We start from the raw sequence: 25,397 nt of genomic DNA, 5'->3' as shown, positions 1-25,397 counted from the left end.
CGGTACTATCCTATGTCTTGACAACTTGAGTTGTTCTTCACTTTTTCATTGAAGATTTGGCTCCAATTTGTTTCTTTTGACCTCTAATACTCGTTTTCTTGATAATTCTCTAAAAAAACACTAACAATCACATCAAATCTAATAAAAATAATTCTCAATAAGAAGCAAGTGCTTTTCAATCCCCTCAATCATAAGAACAATTCTCACTATTTCCATCATTACATTATTCACACATTTAATTTCATCGCTAAGTTTAATTTTCATGCACTTTTTACTTTCTTACAAACAACAAACACACACCCCTTTTGGTTACATTACCTTGAGAAATTGAATATTTGAATTGAAAAAACGAACGATTCTCTATGGATTCGGCATGTGCTGCCATATTCTATAGAATTGAGGTAAGAACAAAACTTCATTTGATCCATGGGAGAACTCAACACTCTTCGGTAGCCATCAAAACTTAAGTACTATGATCTCTTCAACACTCACGAGTAAAACAACAAGTAGAGAACATTTCAACCTAGTCTATATGACCATCAACAACGCACCTCAATGGCAAGGCTAATACAACTTCTCTAGCAGCTAGCATATTAGATGAAAACTTTTTCAATCCTCTTCCATACAGTGGATTATAGTTGAAAGCGTTAACCCTAAACACAAATTGCACAAACAATATATATGGTGCAGCTTTCAAAATAATCTCAGAGTGAAAAGAAACCTCTGCACAAGACATAAGGAAAACAATGCCGCAAATCTGCAATAAATGAGGAAAATAATTCTCAACAAATTATGCACTCCAGAGAATAAGTTGTTGACAAGATGCAAAACATTTTGACTGTAAAAGATCAGTCAACCATTCTGCAATAACATATATTATTATTTTCTATAAAAATTGAATTTTAACCCTAATTTAGTATACAAATAATAATAAATATAATGAAAATATTAATTTACCTATAAAGAATTAACCCTATATTATAATTTGGATACGAACCAAGCCTAATTTAAATAATATAATCTGAACTTCATGTAACATTTGAAATATAGTCACTAGCCTTTTGGCCAAAAGACATGTTTTCTTTGTGCGAAAAACTTTGAGTTCAATCTAAATGTATAGTGGTTTGAGCTGCATAACGATTGAGTTGGATTATTACATTTTAAAAATAACAAACTAGAGAAGATTTATTTTTACTTGTAGTAGACAAAGAATTATATGCTCTAGAAAAAAATATATTAACTGATGTTTGGTAAAGAATATAATTGATGTCGTGTTTTACTATAACATGTAAGGTAAATAATAAGTAATGACCTATTATGGTGTAACATTTCATACTTAAGATTCAAAATCTTTACTTGATATCTGATAGCCACGATATTTCAATGAGTAGGGCACTTCATCCTACTTATTTTGAATAGTTTGATCGAGAGAAGACCAACTTCACAAACCAACACGAATCTTTCTAGTATTTTTTGTTTGGTACTAATATATTTTTTAGAAAAAAATTCCTAAGACTTCGCCGAACATAAGATTCCTTCGAATCAGTCACACGTGTCTATATTTATGTTTGACTTTGATTCCATTAATTCACAATATCCAAACAAAATAAAAACAAAAGCACAAGGCGGAGTGATAATCCTGTGCTGAAGAAGGGAAGGAAATGAAAAGGCAATGTGTTTGGTCAACCCAAAAACAAATTGAATGCTGAGAGAGTGTCATTATAGAGGTGAACAACTTTTGTTGGGTTTCATTTATCAGTCTTCACATATGGACTGCCCCACTATTAAATATGCATCTTCTTTATTGCTCCATTAATTTCCACTCTTCTTTTCTTGTTCTATTTCTTAAATATATATATATATATTCTTGGATATTTGTTTTCATGGTTCTTTCTAATTATTTCTAATTATTTCGGATTATACAACGAAAATCTAATTTTTTTAGACCCTAATTGGTAATCATTTTGTTTTTCGTTTTTTTTTTCAAAATTAAACTTAAAGACACTACTTCCACCTCTAAATTTCTTCCTTTGTTATCTACTTTTCATCAATGGTTTAAAAATCCAAACCAAATTTTGTAAACTAAAAAAAATTTGTTTTTGTTTTTGGAATTTGGCTAAGAATTCAACTATTGTACTTAAAAAAGATGCAAATCATTGTAAGAATTATAGATGAAATAGGCATAATTTTTTTATAAAAAAAATCAAATGGTTACGAAATGGGACCTTAATTATTCGTACTAGTATTTTAAAATTGAAAAAGTTATTTTTAATGTATGTATTTTCTTTTCATTCAAGTCTATATTTAGTAGCACAAATAAAATTAAATATTAAAAAGTGAAGGGTCAATTAAGAATTTTACTTGGATGTACAAATTACTAAAAAAAAATCATGTTCATATTATTCCTCCAATATCACTTTGAAAACAATATCACTCTTTTTTCTTCTTCTTCTTCTAAGTTCAAAGAGATGAGTTAAAAAAATTTAAGATTAATATCAAAAGTATGCTACCTTTTTTTCATTGTACTTTTTAAGTGTTATAAATTAGTCATCATATGTAGTAAATCATAGAAATAATTCTTGAAATTAGTTTTGAGTTATTTTTCTTAGAAGGAAGACTTACAAGAAACATTTTTCTTTTTAAACCAAAGCTAATTAACTAATTGCGTGGAAAAATTTAACTTACTTATAAAAGTATGGAGATTAAATCTGAAGGAAGAAATAAAAACAATAGAATAAATCCTAAATTATAAAGATCAAAATGATATTTTAACATTTTATTTGGATAAAAATTACCTTTTTAGTCTCCAAGGTTTGAAGAATGTTAAATGTGTTCTTAAAAGTTTAGGGACTAAGAAGATACATTTTGAAAACTCAAAAATCAAACATAATAATCTTCAAAAACTCGGGAATTAAAAAGATAATTTTTCCTTTTTTTCTAAGACACTTCTTAGATGTAAGAATTTCATTTCCTTTAATTCTTCAATTTGTTTTACCAGAAATAATTTAAAGTTCAATGAGAGTACAGTATTATTCATGGGAATTATAGAAGTTGAGAAGTTAGTATAAAATGAAAAGATAAAGATAAAAGATAGGAAAAACATTTATGAAATAGGAATAAATGTTATATTGTAATGAAATTATTAGATGGTTTATTATATAGAAACTTGAGAAAAAGGAAGAGCATTGAGCAAAAGAAGTGATAAATTGTTAAGGAAAAAAAGTAAAGGAAAATTCTCTCCTAAGGAATGATAAAAAAAAAAAAATGAAATAAAATTTCATGGCTCACTACTAAACTTTTTACACATTTACTTTTTTATTAAAAATATATATANTATATATATATATTTTGTCTCTCTTCTAGTTGTTAAAAAGTTCAGTGGTAGACATAAATATCTTTCTCCAAACGTTTGGTCCCTCTATTTATTTCTTTGTTTATTTTAAATATGGTGTGGATATATGAACGACTTTGTGGTCGATAGTAGAAAGTCTTACTATCTGTTTAGACTGACTTAAGAAAAAAATATTTTTTAAAAAAACTAAATACTTGAAAATATATTTCAAACACATTCTTAATCAATTGGGTTAGGCTCATGAATTGTTAAATTCTTCTATTTATCGTTTACTATACTAACGATTTTTAAAAAAAAAAAAATAGAAGTGGAGGAATCGAACCGAAGATTTCTTAGTTGCTATACATATTAGACAGCAATTGAGTTGCATGTTTGTGAGTGATTTTGAAAGTGTTAAAATTACTTTTTTCATGTGCAAGATCACTCTAAATCATATCTATATTCACTTAAAATTAATGTCATATTTAATTTTACACTTTAATTAATATTTTTTTAAAGGCAAAGTGAACCTACTAGAAAAGTAATACAACAAGGACTAAAATTATTGTTTTTAAATGTTTAAGGATAAAATAGATATTTTAGATTTTTACGAACTTAAAAGTTTAAATACTAAAATAAAGATCTTAAAAGTGTAAGAAGCAAAATAGAACAAACTTAAGGACTGTTTGAAATGAGGGTATGAGTTGTTATGAGTTGAGATATGAACCCAAATCAATGTTTGGAGGGTCAATTTTGTATGCCACAATATTTTATACCCATGTCCATCAACAATGCACTCAACCCTCATCACCATCGATACTCCTGTTGCGCAACTCCAACCATCACTATCGTGAGCGACCACCGACAGCTGCCACCTCCACCAATTCCGCTAACCATTATTTTAAATTATCACTACTATAAATTTGGGTTTTGTTGACACACTAGTTTTTTATTTTGTAGATGCTCATGACATAAATGCGTCAATAAAACCTTAATTTAGAGCCTAAAACTAACTATTAATTTAGAGCTACATATATTGATAGTTGTAAAACGTCAATAAATGTTTACATTCAAGTCGACGCACAAAAACGTCAATAAAAACACATTTGTTGACACAAAAGTACGTACATTCTGTCATAACAGTGAATTCTCAGTTTTTTATTAGTTCATAATATTTTATAGTCGTTCTTTATAATAATTTGACATTAATAAAAATGCTATTAGCATATACACAACACACAAATCGAACAAACTTATATATAAAAACACGTTTAACACATACATGAGTGTTTTATTTTAAAAAAAATGATTAAATGAAATGCATTATCCAAAAGGAAACACTAAACCCCATTTCTCAAATCTCCCAACAATACATGTGTACTTTAAAAAATATATAATAAAACAAAATGCAATCCATAATTTATTAAATACATATATGTATGTAGAATTATTGAATAAAAAAAGTTTCTATACATAAATAATCACCATATAAACATATTATTATTTATGTAAAAAAAAAAAATGCATCAAATATCCCTATCATATAAACTCAACTCAACACCTCAATACCTTAAACACTGACATGAGTTCAACTCAATATTAGAAATGTCCATAGTGGGGCCCTTGAAAGAGGTGGAGAATCTACGATTGGATGGGAAATCGGGAGGGAGCAAAGAAAAATTTTTGCTACACTAAATGGGGATAGGACGAGGATTACATTCCCCCTCCCAACCTCATCTTCACCTGAATGGAAAGGCTATATGCATATATATCATTTTCTTTTATAACTATATATAAATATATAGATAAACTCAAGTGAGTTTATTTTAATTAGTTTCTTCTAATTAGGTTTAATTAATTTAACTAAAATGCTTTCGTTTTTTTTTTTTTCCTACTTTTCATGTCAATGTTTTTTACTTCAATATAGTTAAGACTTTATTACTTTAAAACCATAAATGTTATAATATTTATGTTGAATGATTAAGCGTGTAATATTCAAATTTTAATTTTTAGAAACTATGTGATTAAATATTTTGATTATATATTTGCATATAAATATTATTGTTTTATATAGTATTTTTTTAATAAAAATATATTAAAAATGACTCATTTAATATATAAAATTTTATCAAGATTGAGAAAAAAAAAATTACAAGATTAAAAAATGAATAAATTTAAAAATACAAACGGAAAATTTTTTTTCTTGTGAAAAATCTCCACCCCGATCTCATGAGGAATTCTACAAGGATGGGAATTGAAATAGGAGGCGAGAATGGGATGTGGAAGGTTTCCATCCCGTATAGTAGACAGACTCAATACCCTCAAATAGTCCCTAAAAAATTTACCAACTAAAATAAAACTTAAATTTAAATATAATATCATTCAGTGACGTATTAAATAGTGAAATAAAAGTAAATATTATACTAACATTTGTATAAAATTTCTCATAAAGATGGTGGAAAAGTAAAAAGGAAGGAATGGGTAAAAATAAATTGAAAAAAGTGGGAAAAAAGAGCAATTAATGAAAAAGTGATTGGAGGCAAATTAATGATTTGATGGCCTCACCACTAAACATTGGTGAACCGTTGAAATAGTTTTATTATTATTATTGTTGTTATTATTATTATTATTGTTATTTTATTTATTTATTTATTTATTTTGGTAATTAACACACCGCAAACATGGGTGTGCATCAACCCTTGTGCTTACTTTTCATTTCCATTTCCAATTATATCTCATCCTTTTTCTCTCTTCTTTATAAGATTGGCCCCACGATAAAAAGGGGAAAAAAAATCTCAAATCCTTTACAATGAAATCCAATTTTTCTCTCTCCCACCAATTTTGTTACCAAATGATTGAAGTAGGTTAAATTATAATTTTTTAAAAAATCAAATTGACAAATTATTTTAATGCAACAATAAAAATGAGAGATCAAACTTCCAATATAAAAAAAAATATATATATTAATTATATTTGTATTCATTAATAATTGGTTTATTTATCAAAGTTTAGGATTTAAATTAATATTATTATTAGTTTAGGGGTGTTTGGTGACTCGTAATGGGATGAGTTTGTAATGTAATATAATCTAAAATCCATATTTGGATTGAACATTTTTTACCTGATTTGTAATACAAAACTCACTCTGCTCCGATAGTTTTTAACCCAACTTTCTTTTCACCCTTTTCACACTTTATAGTCATTTTCGTTCTGTCTTCGATTATTCACGCTTTCCAACACTCCTCTGATTTCCAGTAAGCCTGATTACATTCAAGCTCTCCAAACATCCCTTTAGAGTGTCAATTGATGCATCCCCAAAATTATATAAATTAACACATTCCTCAAGATTTTAAATTGATCTCTAAAGTTTTAGATTACATGACTAATTGGTCAATTTTAGGCATTCGACGAATAGATAAAAGAGTTTTAAGCTCTTATTTAACACAATTGGAGGTAAATATGGCTATTTTCTTAAGACCATAGTTGAAAAGTACAAATGTCTTTTAAAAACAACTAAACTACATGGACTAGAATTAGACAGACACAATTTTAAAAGTTTAGTGATGTCTTAAAAACTTCTTACAATAATGAGATTTAATAAGCATGTCATCGATAGCGAAAGGACCAAATTTGTATAGGCTAACCTTAGTAATATTTCTTAATAGTTAATTTGATTTGTTCTACTTTAGGCCAATAATGATATCATAATATTTAGTATGTGCAGTATTATAGATTGCAAAAAAATATTAATATTGTTAATTAACCTCTCTACTGATAGTTGACAATAAATTCTTAACCAAACCTATGATTGGATATGAGAATTTAATTAATCTGACATTGTAAATTTACAATTAGAATGATTTAGGAGTGACATGCAATCCTATATTGTACTTTCTTTTCTTTTCTTTTCTTTTTTCACAAGATATCATACTTTGGCATTTCTTCTCCCTAACTTCAGTGCATCGAATTATCACATGATATATTCCTTTTTTATCTTATTCTTATGGATGATTCTGATAAATCGACATTTGATCAATGATAATAATTTCATAATCAAGCATCGATAACTTTTAAATTTGAATCGATGAGTCGAGCCATGGATGACCTTTTAACCGAACTATTCCAGCTAACCAGAAGGAAAAACTTGCATACAAACACACAAGAAAATAATGACTAATAAATAAAAATATTGAGTAAAATTCTTTTTTCAAATTAAATTAAAATTTTAATTATGAGCTTTGGTCCATGTTTTTCTTTTTAAATAGCTTACATGAGGTTAATGAATGATGTTACCATAATCCCCAACAACAGCACCATTATACTTGTTGGATATCCCTTGTTGATTTGACATAACATAACAAATAGAGAATAGAAAAAAGAGAAAAGAGAAGTGGGCAAATTGAACAAAATAAATTGACATATCACACTTTTTTATTAAAAATGAAACAAAAACAAAAACAAAAACATATTAAACTCACTGTACAGTGTACACTTTACTACTGTATTTTATACTTTTTTTCAATGCCACAATTACCATCACAATTAATTTGAGTGCTTAATTTATTGGTTAAAGTGCCCAATGAGCACTTCAAAACCAAGGGGGAAAAAACACATACATTTATTGGGTGCTCCATTTTAAAAGAGTACTTTCTAAATATTGATAGATGATCTTTCAATTTCTAAATTTATGGGAAATATCTTTTTCAAAAAGGCAGATTTAAGGTGGAGATTGGGATCTTTTTGGCAGGCTAAAAAGCAAAGCAAAGCAAAACCAGAAGTTGACAAAAACCCACTGAAATAATGTTCAGTTTCAACATCCACAAAAGGGGCAAACACTAGAAAGGTTTTTGTTTCTCTCTTGAAAAAAGAAAAAGAGAAAAACAAGAGTTAGAATCACAAATCTCCAAGTGGAAAAAGTCCTGTAATTCAGAGCCATAGGGGACCTGCATTTACACACTTGTGTTCCATAAACTTTACATTTAAATCATCCAAACTCAGATGAGATTTCGTACTATACGTACATTATTTCGACTCCAGATTATAGCATTCTCCTAGTTCTGATTATTTTATACAGCAACCATTTCCAGAGATTAAAACCCTCCCATTCAAAATTGGAGGTTAAAGCATAAAGATGCTTAATTTTTTTTTCCTTTTTCTGCTCTTTGATATTCTACTGTTAAACCTCCAAACCATTTAAGGACAATCGGTATTGATCCATTTAGTTCGATTCACTTGCCACTTAAAGACTTGTATAAATTGGGACTCCATATACTTGGTTGAGGAAATTTTACAACAAAGAGAGGCTTAGAGCAAATTGGTTGAAATAACAGACTACAAAGATCTTCCCCTCTCTTTTGCATATTTATCGAGAAACTCCAACTAAACTTAACACCTCAAATACAGACTTTCTAACTCTTACATATTAACTCCAAATTTCAGAACTCAACTCAACGCCCCAAACACCCTCTAAAAGGTACTATTATAAGGTTGACTTTGGATTAGCCCTACCCTACAGTACAGTAAGACGACCACCATGAGAATGTAGGAAAAACCAGTTGATCATTGCTCTCTATTACTCAATCCCATCACCAAAATATAAAAAACGATTCAATACTTAAAGTGTATCATGTAAGCAGATCATCAACCTTACTCTTGGGGCATTAACTTCAAAAGAATTGCTATTATTCAATGTCTAATTTGTAAGAGCTATTGGTACACCTACCTGTACAATAGTTAGAAAAACTAGATCTTCATTTCATAGATTTTCACTAATATAATGTACCTATTTTTCCAGTAGATGGAATTAATTGAATACAAGTTTTGTAAGCTAGCCTACACTCTATAATAAATAAAATGCAAAACCGTGGATGTGTATAAACATGAATACACAAAAATTATAATACATGGAGTGTTACCATGAAAATGGGCTTGCACCCAGAAGAAAAACTTCGTTTTCCACATCCTTAATCCATTGACAAACTCGATTGCAGATCTTTATCGCCAAAGCCTGTGAAATCATATGTTCTACAGTCAGAAAAGCTCTTGTTTCCCCAAAAGAAAATCAAATTTACATTATCAAGGGAAACATAAAAGAAAGGCAACAGGCATACACAGCCACATAAAGGGAACAGTAGAGGAAAAAACATATATTTACAAGGGTGAGGTTCCAGTGGACCAGTAATAGAAAGAAAAAAATGAAGAAGAGGAAATGGAAGAAGCAAGGAAGAGTTAAAAAACAAAGGAGGAGGCTCCAAACTCTCTTTTATTTACTTCTATCCTAAAAAGTCCATCTCGAGCAGAAACAACCAGCTTGCCAAAATTTCCTTTACTATGGAAGATTCAGAAAAACCTCTTATCATCCCAATACAAGCAGGGTCAGAATCAGAGTAGCACGTCACTAATAAAAGTGTAGTGTTCTTCAATTACTGGTTGGGCTTTCATTGGCACCAAAACCAAACTTATTATGGATTAATGCAGTTTTAGAAGTCAATAAGCATAAATTCATATGGATTAATGCACTGAAAGCTCTCTGATCAGAATTATGGTTGGGAAGGGAGAGAATCTCAAAAGTAGGCATCTTCAATAGATAGATCTTTTGGGTCCATCAGATTAAATCCCTCCTCATTGTGTTCTCTTCCCAAGTCTTTACTTGATTGTTCTTTACAAGATATATGCTTAAATTGGGATGCCTTTTACATTTCCGTTGTAATTGTATTTCTTTCACTCCTTTGCAGAGTTTGTATATTTTGATTTTTTAGCATTACTATATTTTAATTTCTTCAATAAGTTTTGTTTTCATTGTTTTGTTTCTTGTCAAAAACAAATGTGTAGGTGCAAAAAGTCATTAAAGTAAGACAAGATGCTACCATCACAAAGTATGCAAAACAAACGGTATAAGATAACAATTTCCTTCTTATCCAAATCTTTAATATTGAACATGGATATCACCCAGAACCCATGTATCTACTATGAGTAAACAATCAAGAGGTTTCCTTTTATTTTTATTTCTTTTCAGAGGAGAGAATGAAATTAGAATTGACGACAAGAAAACTCAAAAAGTTGGATCTGTAAAAGAGACCACTCAAATTGGAATCTCTATAAGCAGAAAAGCCAACTAGATACATGGAACAGAAACCTCCAAATAACTCATAATGTCTTCCAGACTATCTTTCAAGACTCTTCCGTTCCCTTCAATCCAAATTTTGAAGTAGGACCAAAATATTCATCCACAAATTTCGTACATGCCAAACCATGTCCAAGCACCATTTTTTCAAATTGGGAGTTTAATCCAAATATACCATTCATGTATTAAAGAGTTGAGATCTAATTAAAGTTCATATTGTTTCACCAGTAATTTCAAGTTGGAACTTTTCAAACATCAATGAAAAGTGTTTTTCTTGTCAAATAGAAAAATAGTTAATTAAATTACATTAAAATTCACCATACCAACATTCATGAAAGACCTACAAGTAAGAACATGGTCACCATGCCTTTATATAAGAACTTTTTTCAGCCAACCAGAAATACTCATAAATCGAAAAAAAGAAATACCTTATCAGCCAATGGATCAAATGCTGCATAAAGCTCAAAATCTTGGGTGACCCAGCAGAGTAAAACTGCCAATAAAAACCATCATTAAAACTTGAATGCCATTATGTTCACATATCTTTATATCTAAGCAGATAATGGGTTTAATGCAACTGAAACAGATACGGGCCACTCTTTCCACTATTGCATAATTCAAACCTAAGCATACACCTGATACAAGATTCTGCATATTAAAAGGTGTTGGTTCTTATTATATAAATATCTGTTCAGATGTTTATGGCACACTAATAAGGTGTTCGACTTGGAGCATACTTAGGCTCTGGAAGGCTAAAACTCCAATAAAAAGCAAACTCTTTATCATGACAATGGATTGGTGGTATACGATAGGAAAAATCCAGAGGGGTGAATTAGATGTAATAGAACAGAAATAGATTGTGATGGATTATCGAAACAAAAAAATAATAAAAGATAAACTAAAGTCAAAGCAAAACGTCTGATTCTGATGTAAAGAAATACACATTGAATAAAGAACAGATATGACCAATAACAAGAAAATTATGAATTTGAAAGGAAAAAAATACTACTAATAAGAATAAAATAAATACATAAACAAATAACCCTCTTACCTACCATCAACAAATAACCCTCTTACCTACCATCAAGAGTGCGTGCGGTATAATTATCCAAAAATAAATTATTGTGTCCATCCAATTGGCAATGTCAAGGAAAAACAAAAAAACGTACCATAGTTTTCATCTCTTCTAAACTGGGTTTTGTGAGGGCCAATTTCTTTATCATGCATTGAAGCATAAATATTTTGGTATGCTCTGTACAATCTGCAATAAAGAAATCAAAACAAATATGAAAAGAAATAAATTCTATCTAAAAAATGTGTGATTAATAAGGAGGGCTTATGCTTTGAAGCCTATTCCTTGCAAGACATAAGTTTAAATTGGCAGCCTTTCTTTCAAATGGAAGACTAATCGAAGCACCGGCGATAGAGACAGCAGCCTCTCTTTCATTAGTATTCTTAATTGTCTTAACTTCTTTGATGTAATTTAGATTTTTGTAGCTTAGTTCTTTTCATTGTCCGGTTGCAAGATTTTCCTTGTATTGTCTCATTAGACTGCTCTTCTATTAGCCTTTGATGGCTTTATCTCTATGTTGGACATGATGAGGGTGCTATGGGGGTGTCAACCTAGTTAAGATGTCTGGGTGCACCTACTGATCCTTTGGTTTCTTGTTTGGTTCTTTGTATTCGCCTTTATTATCAAAGTACTCATCTCTTGTACTATTTTTATTGATTAATAAAGGCTGTTTCCTTTTCAAAAAAAATAAGGAGGGCTTAAAAAAATTATCAAAGCGTTATGTATGAGATTAGAAATTTGCCACAAATACCTCTTCTGTTGTTGACGGCTGCTAATTGGAGATGAAAATTCAGAAGATACATACTGATCCAGATATATACTACGGTAAATGAAATGCCACAGTCCACCAGGACCACCCATCCCAGCATAAGATTCCTTGAATCTTTCAGGAAATTCTGATGGAGCTCTTTGTTGGCCCAAATGAGGAGATATAGTTCTATAACGAGGTAAAGAATCGACAGGCACATCTTCAACATGCATCCCACCATCTAACATGGATCTCTGAACTTCGCTAAGAACATTTGACTTCAAAAGGACAGTCTCAATACGAATCCTTTGATGTCGACCATTTTCCAGACCATGCAAAGATGGAAAAAAAGTATCAACTATCAATTATTGAGTAAGCACCCACGTATGTTTTTGAATAACAAGAAAAATTGCAGTGTGTAATTGGTTTGAGGTTTAAAATAATCATAAAGGCACAATGAGGTTGTCATCAGCCTAACTCTTGACAAAAATTTTAATGTCATTCTATGTTGCTTCAGTATGCTTCTTAATCATGACATCTTATACAGTGAATCATCCTAAATAAAATACATGATAAAGAGGGTGGTCAGAAAAATTTTTGCTTGATAGGAATAAAGTAATTTCCTCAAACTTAAATGCAATTTATGTAGCCGACCTGAATTTTTAAAAGCATGTCAGGTGGGTTGGCAGGACAGGGCATCCATGGTGTAAAGAAAACAAAAACATTATGGTTGGTAAAAACATGTTCCATTTTTTCCTTAGTTGACAGCCAAAAGACACTCTAATAGTAATGATATATGACATCTATTTCACCTGCATTCCTTTAAGTGATAAAATGAATCTGAATTAGTCGTAAGGAGCATCAAGTAAGTGTTAACCTGCCATAAGACGTTTATTCAGTCAATATGCAGTGCGGATAATATATAGAACATCACAATTACTTATAGCCACTATAAAACCAATTAAATTACAAAGCTCAATCGATGAAGAATATCACAATACTTGCATTCTTCCAAATCACAACAGTTTACCGAGGTAAGGAATTGGACACTAATCTAGACTACTAATATTAAATAAGGGTGGAAAAAAAAACATGGTAGGGGTGTTGCTGATACTAAATTGAAAAGTAAAAATCTTACACTAATTAGGTCTTGAGTATCGATTCCACTTCATTCAAAAAGTTCCAAAAAAGTACAAGCCTAAGAGAAGTTGAGAGAAAGTTCCTCTCTCCCTACCTCAGACTGACTACAGCCAGAATTTACTTCTCATCCACAGAAGAGATTCCTATTCACTCTCTAGTCTAGATATGCCCTCTTCTTCATCACTAATGCAGTTATAAAATACCCCCACACTTGCATCACAAAACTTTCATGAGAACATTTCTCCCTCATTTTGGCCAAACTTCAAGGAAAAATTAGAAATCAAATTTAAATTGCAATAACCAAACTTGTCGATCTTGAAACATCAATGACCAAATAGAAACTAAGTTCATGTCTCAAGGAACAAGTGTTAGCTGGAAAGTCAGGGACCACATAGAAACTAAGTTTAAATCCTACCCCAAGTATTTTACCCAATAAAATTTGAAGTATTAGACTCACTTTTAAAAGAAACAAAAAAAAAACAAAACAAAGTATTAGTCTCACTTACATCGAAATAATGAACATATGCATACAAAAACGCCATAGGATTGTATCTTGGAAGGCATATTGGAGAGAAAGACTCGGATGTCCTGCATTAAAAGGGAGAGAAGATAAAATGAACAGGTACCCACTTGTTTATTGATAAGGCGAGTCAATTTTTAAGATGATCCACGTCAATCAAATTGAAGATATCTAAAGCACCCACCGCTCATTTAGTCAATGACATTTACATATCAGAAAAACCTAATGTGCAGTTGTAAAAAGAGTGAATCTCGACAAACAGGGGAATGAAATGTAAAACACAAAACAGAAAATAGAAGATGGTGAAGAAACCTATTTGGAATTTCAAGAAGACATCAACGTTGCCTCTTAAATCAAATGAATAACTCGTAGCAATGAAAATAGCTTAAATCTTCTATAAGATAAGAGGAAACTACAATCATGATTAAACTATTATGTGAATATGTGCATGTATATTCACAGACAGATATCAGCACATAAAGCAAACATGCGTGTAAGAAACATTTTACAATCTCTCACATGGAGTAGCAAAGGTATCCAAAGGCACCAAAGAAATAAGGACAGAACATTACGACTACAACTTTTTTATATAAGAAACAGGACCGTATCACAATTAGAACAGCCAAGGTGCAGAGAGGCAAGAGGCCCCTCCCCCTACAGAACTAAAGCATCAAGGCCTCCCAATTGTGGAGGATTTGAGCAAGACCGTAATTACCCAAGAAAGAAAAAGAAAAAAATCCATGTGTCTAAGAGTTCATAAAGACACGAGGTTCTTTTTTTCCTTTTCTTATAAGAAACCTGAAATGATGAATTGAACAAAAGGAAAATAAGGACATCCTAAGAGCCAAGAGAAGACGGCTCCCCCTCCAGAAACAGAAGCAAAATACAAAAACACCAATCATCCTGAAGGATCATGGATAAGAGCAAGTTATGGAATAATTTTCTTTAACTGTGACACCACCCTGACTGTACATTGTACCAGAAAATAATAAAATCAGTAGACTTACCACACTTGTGCCGAAGTTAATTTATTGAGCTTACGTTGGAAGCAAAATTTGGTTGTTTTCTAAATGAAGCAGAATAATATAACCTAAAATTTGAAACTTACCTAAAGGATTCTGTCGACATCACAAAGTTGGCAAGTAATAACATGTCATCAGGATGAAGAGAAGCTTTTTGAGCACCAACAAGACTGATAACCTGCAATCACAATCCAAATCTTATATATTCTACATGGAGCCAAAGGGCAGGAAGGGGGCCAAGAAGATGAAAGTTCACCTTATGTTTGCACATTAAAATTGCAAAAAGAATGCCTGAATCAGCAACATCTTGTAATATTGCACCTGCAGCTTGTCTTGTACCATAAGCAAGAGGAAGACAAGTGTATGCATGAAGAAAAGTGGCAGGGTTCCTGAAGTTGGACCAATCAATTAGAAATAAGGGGGAAAAAAATCATACATTCCAAAATGAAATTCCACTGCCCCTCACTGAAACATGATATCAAAAAGTACAACCAGCCATACTCGATGATAAGAATAGTCATACATACATTTTATATGGAGAGAGAAAAAAAACCTAATAAACTGACTGAATTAAAATAAAAACCAAAAAAAGGGAAAGTTCCTAAGTTATGTGTAGTAGAAAAAGAACAATCCAGAAATAGTCAGATAGATGCTATGCTCTTAAAATCTATATACACTGCTATTGACGCAGAAACTGCAAAATTAAGTTAACTAAAATGTGTAACAATGTCCAATATTTTCCATTCAAAATCTTAGTCAATAAATGCCTTATTATAACACTGGAGTTGTCTGGATGGTGCTAAAATAGATGCTAAAATAGATGCCATATTTTAGCATAAGCAGAATAACAGTTCAAGAAAGAGCAAATGCAGTTTTTTTTAAGCAGTTTACACTGAGAAAGGGAACAGGCCGGTGTTTCCCATCCAGAAAAACATATAGGTAGGTCAAGAGTGCTGAAACTAACCAACCGAATGAATGGATGAGAGAGGAGAAGACAACATCTGTTCCTCCAAGAAGAGAAGTCATATCAAACTTGGGATTTCTCTCAAAACATCTATTTACAGACTTTGTTAGAATAAGTATCATCTGCATGCACGTATTACAATATATCAAATAAGTGAAGAAACCATGACAGCAACAAATATTCATTCATAAAATTTAAGCATACAATAAGAAAGATGATCACTCGATTGCACAAAGAAGCAGCAATTCAGGTACAAAAGCTAGAGACAAAAGAAAAGAAGAAATATTTCAATGGGTTACAAGCAAAACCAAGGCTACCTGACCATAAATAAGTTCCAACTGGCCTCTTAATGATTCAAAAGGCTCTTCTGTGCAGCTGATGCAAACCAAGTAAATTGGACCCTTCACAAGAAAGACGACCTGAAGATGGGGAGGCAATAGTCATAGTTTAATATAACAGAAGCAAAATATGAAAGTTGAAATCAGGGGGGGAAAAAACAAAACAAAACAAACACGAACAAACAGGATCTGTCCCTCCAATTTCCAGTTTCACTACACTAGTATCACAAGCACCATAAGATAATTTCATAAACATAGATAACTCTTTGAAAATGAAATAATAACATTTGCGTACATATAATTTTAAAGATACAGCATACTTACAAATTTTGCACGCACATACATTGCTCAGGTTGATACTGGTGTAAATGTAAACACCCTTTTTCAGATTATAGTCTGTCTTTTTTTATTTAAAATTGGATATCTTTCTTGTAAGTTTGTCAATCACCTATAGGTGTTAGGTGTTTCCACCCGTCTATTTCATTGTTCCCAAAAAAGAAGGGAAGAAAAAGAGAAGAAAAAAAACAATTATTACTTTGGTTGAAATCAGGAAGTAAAAGTAGCCACTTCAACCAGTGAGCAAAACTGAAAACACTTCTGTTTAATGTGCACACATATTTCCTACTTGGGTTGAAACCAACACAGCCACACCCATACCCACATCCATTCATTTTGTTTGTGAAGGATATCCATTCATTTTTTCAACAATTTTTCATATCCATTTTTGCTAGAAAAGATCAATATCTTTGTGTAATGTTCCCTATGCTAAGACCCCCTAGTCACTAGGGGAGAGGACTATTGAGTTTTGCTACAATTCACAAAAATGAGTGCTGCCTATCACATTGGCTCCTTCTGAAAGAAAGTGTCTAAATACCTTCTTGATGATTTAGATTACGTTTGTAGGCTTATAAAATAGATAAATACAGTACATTGGGAGATTAGTGAGAGCTGCTTCAATAGGTTTGAGTCAACAAATAGAACTAAGGCCTCATCTACTTAATGAGAATAAGAACCGAAGAGAAATGGAAAGAGTATTGACTGAAAAGAAAATTTGTGGAATGGGTGCAGAACACTTCTAAAATCATGTTTGCAGAAAGTATTTTGGAATAGAAATTGGACCAAAGAGAACGTCACTGATTTTGTATACCCATTTATAAAATGAAACTGAAATTCAAACGCATGTGAGATCCAAACCAAGTAGAAAGCAAAGAAATAAATAAAAAAATTTAGCAGGACCCAACAATGAGGATGGGAATGGAATTTATTCCCTTGTTTCATTGGTGAAGGAATGACATTTCAGAATTATTCTCATTTTTTAAGTCAGCCCCACTCTATCAGTTCATTCCCTTGTCACTTAAAGAAGTGCACATCAAGAACGGGCAATGGAAAAGATCCATTCTGACTCCCCTAAATCACCTAAAGTTATAAGAATATGCAACTCCAATAAGGCAATAACCAACATTGGAAGTAACCAATTAGATACACACACGCACATAAAAATAACATAAAAGAAAAAGAAAACAGACCTGGTGTTTTCCAGCTCTAACCCATTTGACTCGATCACCCCTGAAAAGGCAATTCTTTAATCATAAATGTGGAGCATTGATTCAGGAAACGTTGGATATCATAATGCTTAAATATCGTAAAACTCATTGATAACTTAGCAAAGTCCAGCAACTTACCCATCCTCCACAAAGGAAATGATTGCCTGCAAGCTGGCTGAAAATCCTGCTAGTTTGTGCTCGTCTCCGTACCTGGATGTCATTAATTAAATTTAAATAAGCTCCCAGTAGAAGGTTGAAAATCATGGTGCTTTAAAGTTTGAGCAGGTAAAACTGTTTTTTTATACAAGAACAAACCTGGAATAAATAGGCTTTCCAGAATGGCTCAAAATAAAGAAATGCTTCTTCCTTTTTCTCCACGATATGGAAGCATCATCCTGAACTTTAAGAATTAACTGATCAGGGAAGGTGTAGTGATAATAATCAATGTCTGTTAGGTCAGTCACCACTATGAAGCAAAAGTGATGAGTAGTTTTTCTTGGCAATTAAAACGATGTATTCAAAGGGGCTATACTTTTTTTTGAAAAGGATTCAAAGGGGCTATACTTTCAAAGCCTATATTTTATTATAACTACTGATAACTGGGCTTAACTATAAACAAAACATTGCTCCATGCCACATACAGTAATGTCAACATATGCTAGCAAGCTCATAATGACTTGAAATTCAAGTGCATCAAGTTACGTTCAAACAGGTAGTTATGTAGAGTCTACAAGGGAACAGATCCAAATGAGTGTCTGAAACCATAGCAACATGTGTAAGTCAACCAAAAAAACAAAAACAAAAAAGAAGATAATGATAATTATAACAGAGCACGCAGAAGTGAAATAACTAATCAATTTACCCATCACCCACAAAATACAACACTGAAATTTTGAGTCTGATGATACATACTCGTTGGGGTTGTTGCTGTTTAGGACAATAGTAAAACCTTAGTACAAGAAAATGAGGATTTCCCCCATATTATTCCACAAGGATCTTTACCTGAATATTTCCTAGACCGGGCTGACCAATGTGAAAGGAGAACTTGATCCCTGATCCCTCCTTAAACGATTAATGAAGAAATCTAACTGAGTGTGAAATAGAGGAAGTGTTTGGGTCTGATTTGGAAACAGCACTCTGACGTAAGAACCTTAGCCTGTAACAACTTAAAGGCAGGGTAGAGAGAGACCAGGAATTTTTGCAATCATCATTTTACTGAAAACCCAGATTGTGGCTCCTCAGGCAAGTTGCCTTTTCCTCTTATTAAATTGAAGTTAATTGACTGGTGTTGTTTGATGTTGCAGAAAAATACCATTAAACTTAAGACGTTAGGAGGTCATTGTTAGTTTGTCAAATAATAAAAAATCCGACCCTTTCTTTCTTTCTTTCCCCGACCCTCCTCGGCCCTCTCTCTTCTAAAACCCTAGCCACCTCCAACCAGCCTCAAGCCACCACAGCTGCCTCCGACCGCCACACCGTTCCATCTTCAACCACTGCTTCCTGCCACTCCCTGTCAGTCAGTACTCTATTTCAGCTAGCTCTCCCTGCAAGTCTTTTTCGTTTGGACCTCCCACCTACTTTTTCTTTCATTCTAACCCTAGCCGTTAGTTGCCTCCATTCTAGTCTCCATTGTTGCTGTCTTTGTACACCACCATTTCTAACACAAATCGATTCAGATCCAGGAGCTCATCGTTTTTGTCTCTTTCGACCGTCACCAACCAACCACATTGTAACATTGCGCCTCATGACTCATCCATCTGCTCGTCAATTGCTGGCATGCTGCAACAGTCGAATAGCTTTGACAGTCTGCCAGCATCCACCACACCATTCTGACAGGCCATCAATCTGTTGTCAATCGGTTCAAGACAATTTTTGCATTCATTGTTATTGTGGCAATTATGATTGTTGGTTTTAATTGGTGTTTATTCCTCTCAAGCCCTATTCCCCTCAAGATAGCAAAGAAACTAGCATGCCATGAAATGATATCATGATGAAGCTCCATGATTTTTAGTGAGAAAGGAAGATTTTTAGTGAGAAAGGAATCATTTTATGCTATTGTAAATGAAACCTTATTAACCCATATATCAGAGAAAATGGATGCAAAGGAGGTAAGAGACTTTCTATCGGCTATACACTTTTTTTTTTTTTTCATAGAATTCTTTCAGCTATACACTTGACCACCAAAGGCACCAACCCATTCAAAATCTTTGCAAATAGACTTAAAGTGGCTTTTCCCTTTCTTTATTGAGAAAACAAACACCCAGTGAAATGAATAAAAGAACGAGGAAAAAAATACCAGACAAAGGAAGCCCACAATGAAAAGGAGCCAACATAAGAAAAACAAAGACTACCAAAGATTACAAAGTGAATTGGAACAACACCTACCCAAAGATCTCTCAAACCTTCTGAATATTTTCTTGTTTCTCGCAAGCTAAAGGATCCCCAAATAAAAGTAACATGACAGAGCATTCTTCTCTTATCCTGAAATGGCAGATGAAGAAACACAACATCATCTGCTACATTTTAGGCTATCCCAATTCCCAAATCAAAATTGCAAACTAACTACTACAATACTACTGCTGCACAGCACGTGGTTTAAATCTTCTTAAAACACATTTTCACAAAAAGCACTACCAAGAGCCTCTAACATTAGCGAGGAAGACCTTTGGGTAAAGTCATGTTAATCCTCCAAATTTTTAACCTTGGTTTATACCTTCCAATGCAAGGGAATAGTGGAAAAACATATGAAAATGAAGGGCACTTGACTAGGACAAAAATGATCTACACTTGACTAGGCCAAGACCCACCCAACATAATATCACCCATATTTTCTCACTATAACCTAACAAGAAAGTATTCAATTATAGAGGAAACCACCATAGCCATGTAGCTAGAAGTACCAAATTTCTAAGTCTCAAATTTCCTTAAATCCAGCCCACCCTCCTCAAAAGATTCAGAGACAATGTCCCTTCTAACCAAACATATAACGGAAACAGATACCAAGGAAGGCACAAACATCAATATTCGTTCATGATCTACTCTACAGACAATGAGAGGCATGGAGTTCAAAATTCTTCAATCAAACAGTCTTCAACAAGTTGCCAAATTACATTACCTCATCACCATGCCGCTTTCCAGGAACCCACGAAGGTACAGATTTCGAATTCTCACCAACAGAAGCGTCATCTCTCAGTTCTTGTATCTCATCCTCAGCAACTCCATCCATCTCCGACCTCCCGCTACTAGCACTGCTGCTTCCTCTTTCACCTGCATACCCACTGCTGCTAGGACTGGCAGGTCTATCCACCTCAATCTCCGAATTCGTCCTCCCCCACACAACCCCAGCAGCACCATCAGAACCCCCCGTCGCTCCCTCAACCACCGAAGCCGAATTCGCTTCACAAACTACGCCGACCCCCGTTTCCTCGTCACTCCGTTGAATTTCAAACCTAGTGCTGTCGCCCTCGGATCCATCTGAGACGCCATTAACATCCTCTTGGTCGGAGAGCCGGTGGGGATGTGGTAAGGTCAATGCTAGAGACGCCAATTCTTCTTCGAGAGGTTTAGGTGGCGTAGCGGATGATGTTCTAGGGTTGAAATTGTCGAGTTCATCACTGGATGATAGTGAACTCAACCCAGAAGACATGTTTGTGAATAGAAATTGAATCGTTTTCCGATTGAAAACTTTAGCTTTGCTGATCAAAGAGAAGGAAATTGAACGCGATCAGACCTTCGTGAAAGCCCAGCTCTGAGATTGTCGCCACTTGGTGGGAGGGATCCGAGTTGCACTCTTCTCTTTTCGGGTTGGGTTTCCTAACTTTTTTTTTTTTTTTTTTTTTTTTGAGAAACCTTTCCTCAATTAAAATAGGTAAAAGTGGTCAAAATGAGCGTATCTCAATTGACATAATGCTCTATCGACCTCAACGTTAGAGTGTAAACGTGAAATGCACGTTCTTTTTTCTTTAAAATGAACAAATAAAATAATATTAAATTAAGAAACATCAATGTTCATGTTAACAAAATATAATGATTAAAGAAAATACTAGTTTATAAAATAATACACTTTTTTTAGTACAATAATGATGGGAATAGGAGATCGAATAGTTGAAAATATTAATGTATTTCACTAAGTTTACAAAGAAGTAGAGGGTATATATACAGAATAAAGGAACTAAAAATAGACCCAACCACTAACTAAAGACTATCTAACCACATGGACTAAGTATACATTAACACCCTTCCTCAAACTCAAGGTGGTAAAATAGGAATCAACTTGAGTTTATTAAGCAGCAAGAGGAAGCGCCCAGGGGATAGAGCTTTGGTGAAAATATCGATAAATTGCTCAATAGTAGAAACAGCTCGCAAAAGAAAAGTTGTAACTCTAAATATGATGTCGAACAAAATGACAGTCATTCTCGATATGCATGTTACACTCATGAAAAACATCATTGTGAGCTATCTGGATAGCACTACGATTGTCACAGTGAATGATAGTGGCAGACAATTAAGGAACTCCTATATCAGTAAAAAGCCAACGAAGCCAACTCGGACGTAGCATCAGCCAAGGCGTGATATTCATACTCCATACTATAACAAGAGACAACACTCTGTTTCTTACTCCACCAAGAAATAAGAAAGTCACCGAGATAGAAACAGTAACCTGAGGTAGAATGTCGATCAGTAGGATCACCAACCCAATCAGCATCAGAGTAACCAGATAGGGCCAAGGATGACTGAGATGAGAACTGAAGGTCATGTCCTAGAGTTCCTCTAATATAGCGAAGAATATGAAGAACAGCAATAAAATGAATGGTTCGAGGGGCAACCATGTGTTAGGGTTGATGCCCTAAATCTCGTGGGTCCCGTAGTTTGTAATTGTAATGTACAAAAGATTTTATTTATTTAATAAAATTTGAGATATTTTATTCAACAACTAGTAGCATTTACCCACAAAACCAATAAATTAAAATCCAAGGCTATCTTCTATAGCTTAACTGTTGGGGTTTATGCCCTAAAGTATTGTATCCTGTAGTTTGTAAACAGCTTGTACGAATGCTTGTGTAATATATGATATCTACTTCACATCTTGTTTTATGCTCAGTTACATGTTTTATTTGTTTTACCACAAACCAATAAACATAAAATCCCTGGTTATCTGTATGTAACTTAAGCATGTATGTGGTGACATACAAGTGGATCATGTCTTGAGAGATAACCATAATGGTCTATAGTATATGGATATAGGAGGGAAACCTTATCCTGGTAACGCTACGGATGTGGCCCGCTTTGTGGAATGGTCACAAGTGTTGTGACTTATCATAGATGGTCTGATCCTGATCATTTGTGTTGGAGACATACAAGCGGGGGCATCCTATACAAAGAGTATGTATAAGACCTGACCACGAAGTGTTAACGTCTCATTATATAACACCGTTCACGACAGAGACTTCACTTCACTAGGATGACCATAAGTAACATGACCTCAATCTTGAGTGAGTTGGGAACTCCTACCATTGAGGGCGGTCCTTTGATTTGTATGGGTGTGAGTGGCCAGGTCGCCGATTCAAACCTACCATTTTGGGGATTCATCTGATTTGGGAGCTGGGAACTCAGCTACACAAGATGAAATTCACTCCTTTCTCAAGGAAGGGATAAGTAGATAGATAGCTCCCGTAGAGGCTGATTTCAGGGCTTGAACGATGTAAAGCCACACACTTTCTCTAGACCCGAAAGGTGTTCACACATAGTTGGACTATGTTATATTGTTCATTAGAGAAATCAGTGGTACTTAAGGATGAGATGTAACTATAGGGGCAAAATGGTAAATTGGCCCAGTTGTACTTACGAGCATTTATGAAGGATCATCGTACTCATGATTGGTTATATCCAATGGACACAGAAATATATCTGTGGTAAGAAGAGTTCAGTTATTGGTCTTTAGTGGAATGCCGACAGTTAACGGATGGTGGATCTCGTGGCTAAAGAGTTTAGTCAACTATTCACGAACCGTTGGAGCTTCAAGCCAAAGGTCCATTAGGTCCCCTGGGTAGCTTGGATAAAGTCGAGAATCAGTGTTTGGGTTAATTTGAAATGTTCAAATTGACAAGAAAGAGTTCGATTATATATGATATAATTGATTAAATGTATGAGATACATTATTTTGGAGGAAATTAGATATAAATATGATTTATATCAAGTAGAGGAGAAATTACTATAGTAGATATGTGATATCAAATTATAGGGTAAGAATATAATATGATTATATTTATTAATTATTGAATTGGTTAATTATATGATAATTGGCCTAAAATTTCTTTCGGACGTGCGTTAGTGGTTATGGTAACCGAAGGATAAAATGAAAATTGGTTTCATTTCACAAAGGTTCGGAAAAATTGGCATCAGTGTGGAAACGTAAATGATCACATAAGTTGAGAGCCTATATGATAGTCGCTCAGCGCCTAAATGATAGCACACCTCGCGCCTAAACGATCGCACGCTATTCCTTAAACGATCGTTTAGCTTTCCTAAACGATCACATAGTGTGCCGTGTTTTCTAAACGATCGTCTACCTTTTACTAAACGATCGCTTAGTAAAACCTACACGATCGTGTAGCTTCTTCTAAACGATAAGCACTTAGCTATATGATAGCTTTCTTTTCTCTCCCACTTGCTTATCGTCTACACGATTAGTTCATTCTCTAACCTCTACCAAACTCACCAAAGGCCACACTTTGGATTCTCACTCCGAGAATACCAAGGGCTCCTTTTTGGTGGTGTCGTTCCCGCTGTGTTCTCTTGTTCGTGATAGTTCGTGTTGCTGTCGTTCGTGTAGACGATCACGCTGCTGCAGACGATGCATTTGCTAGGCGATATAGATCGAGTAGAGGTCTTCCGCTACATTTGAGTTCCAAAGCTTGAAGAGCGTCTTCAACTAGTATGAGAATTTTTTCCCTTACTCTTTAGTGTTCAAAGCATGTCGTTAAGTACTGTTTGTTTGCATAACTGTCTGTTAGAATGTATATGTTGTATTTCGATTATGGTGAAATCAGAAAGATTCGAACGTGCTCATGGATGCTCTTCGTCAAGAGATCCTTCAATTGGTATCAGAGTCAGGTTCTGATATTCCAATTTCATTGTTGCAATGAATTACATATACATTCTTGGTGGGTGCATTTCTACTCTGTTTAATCGTTAAATTGTTGTGGATGTGTGGATTAATGGATGTTTTCATGGATGTTTACCTCAGTTTGATTTAATTCTTTTACATTTGTGGTTGTTTGTAAAGGCTTCTGCGGTTTTGGGCATTAATAATCGTTATCGAGTCTGTAATTCAAAGTCTGTTTGAGTTTTGAGTCGTTCGTGAAGAAGATCGGAGCAAGCGTTACAGTTTTTCGAGGAAGGAGACGATCAAGGGTTGATCGCATTGTGTAGACGATCGAGTACGCGATCGCTGAGTATCGGGTCGTGTAGATGATGGGATGCTCGCGTATCATTTAATGTGCGTGCATGCACTAGACGATCGTTTAGGTCAGCAAGCTTCATCGCTTAGTAACTAACTAAACGATTGCTTAGTAACGTAAGGTAAATCGTTTACC

At 33.5% G+C, this 25,397-nt stretch overlaps 1 protein-coding gene across 2 annotated transcripts; it reads right to left on the bottom strand.

Annotated features, from left to right (window-relative positions):
- Positions 1–9,056: 9,056 nt before the first annotated feature.
- On the bottom strand, positions 9,057–21,638 carry LOC120083033 (vacuolar fusion protein MON1 homolog). Of its 2 annotated transcripts, XM_039038527.1 has the most exons (15): positions 20,918–21,638; positions 20,188–20,283; positions 18,118–18,197; positions 17,941–18,012; positions 17,785–17,824; positions 16,238–16,339; positions 15,921–16,042; positions 15,213–15,345; positions 15,043–15,134; positions 13,921–14,002; positions 13,087–13,151; positions 12,278–12,580; positions 11,624–11,715; positions 10,883–10,947; positions 9,057–9,338 (listed from the first exon to the last, which is right to left on the bottom strand). In XM_039038527.1, exons 1-15 carry the CDS (start codon positions 21,446–21,448, stop codon positions 9,243–9,245), a joined length of 1,971 nt encoding a protein of 656 aa, XP_038894455.1. In that variant the 5' UTR covers positions 21,449–21,638; the 3' UTR covers positions 9,057–9,242. The 2 variants fall into 2 exon arrangements, with proteins under 2 accessions (XP_038894455.1, XP_038894456.1); XM_039038528.1 differs by lacking the exon at positions 20,188–20,283 and having other exon boundaries at positions 20,918–21,637.
- Between the last annotated feature and the right edge of the window lie 3,759 nt (positions 21,639–25,397).

The sequence above is a fragment of the Benincasa hispida genome, chromosome 8 (genome assembly GCF_009727055.1).
Source record: "Benincasa hispida cultivar B227 chromosome 8, ASM972705v1, whole genome shotgun sequence".
NCBI lineage: Eukaryota > Viridiplantae > Streptophyta > Magnoliopsida > Cucurbitales > Cucurbitaceae > Benincasa > Benincasa hispida.
Note: the sequence above shows the minus strand (reverse complement) of the source record. Positions and strands in the feature narration are given on the sequence as shown.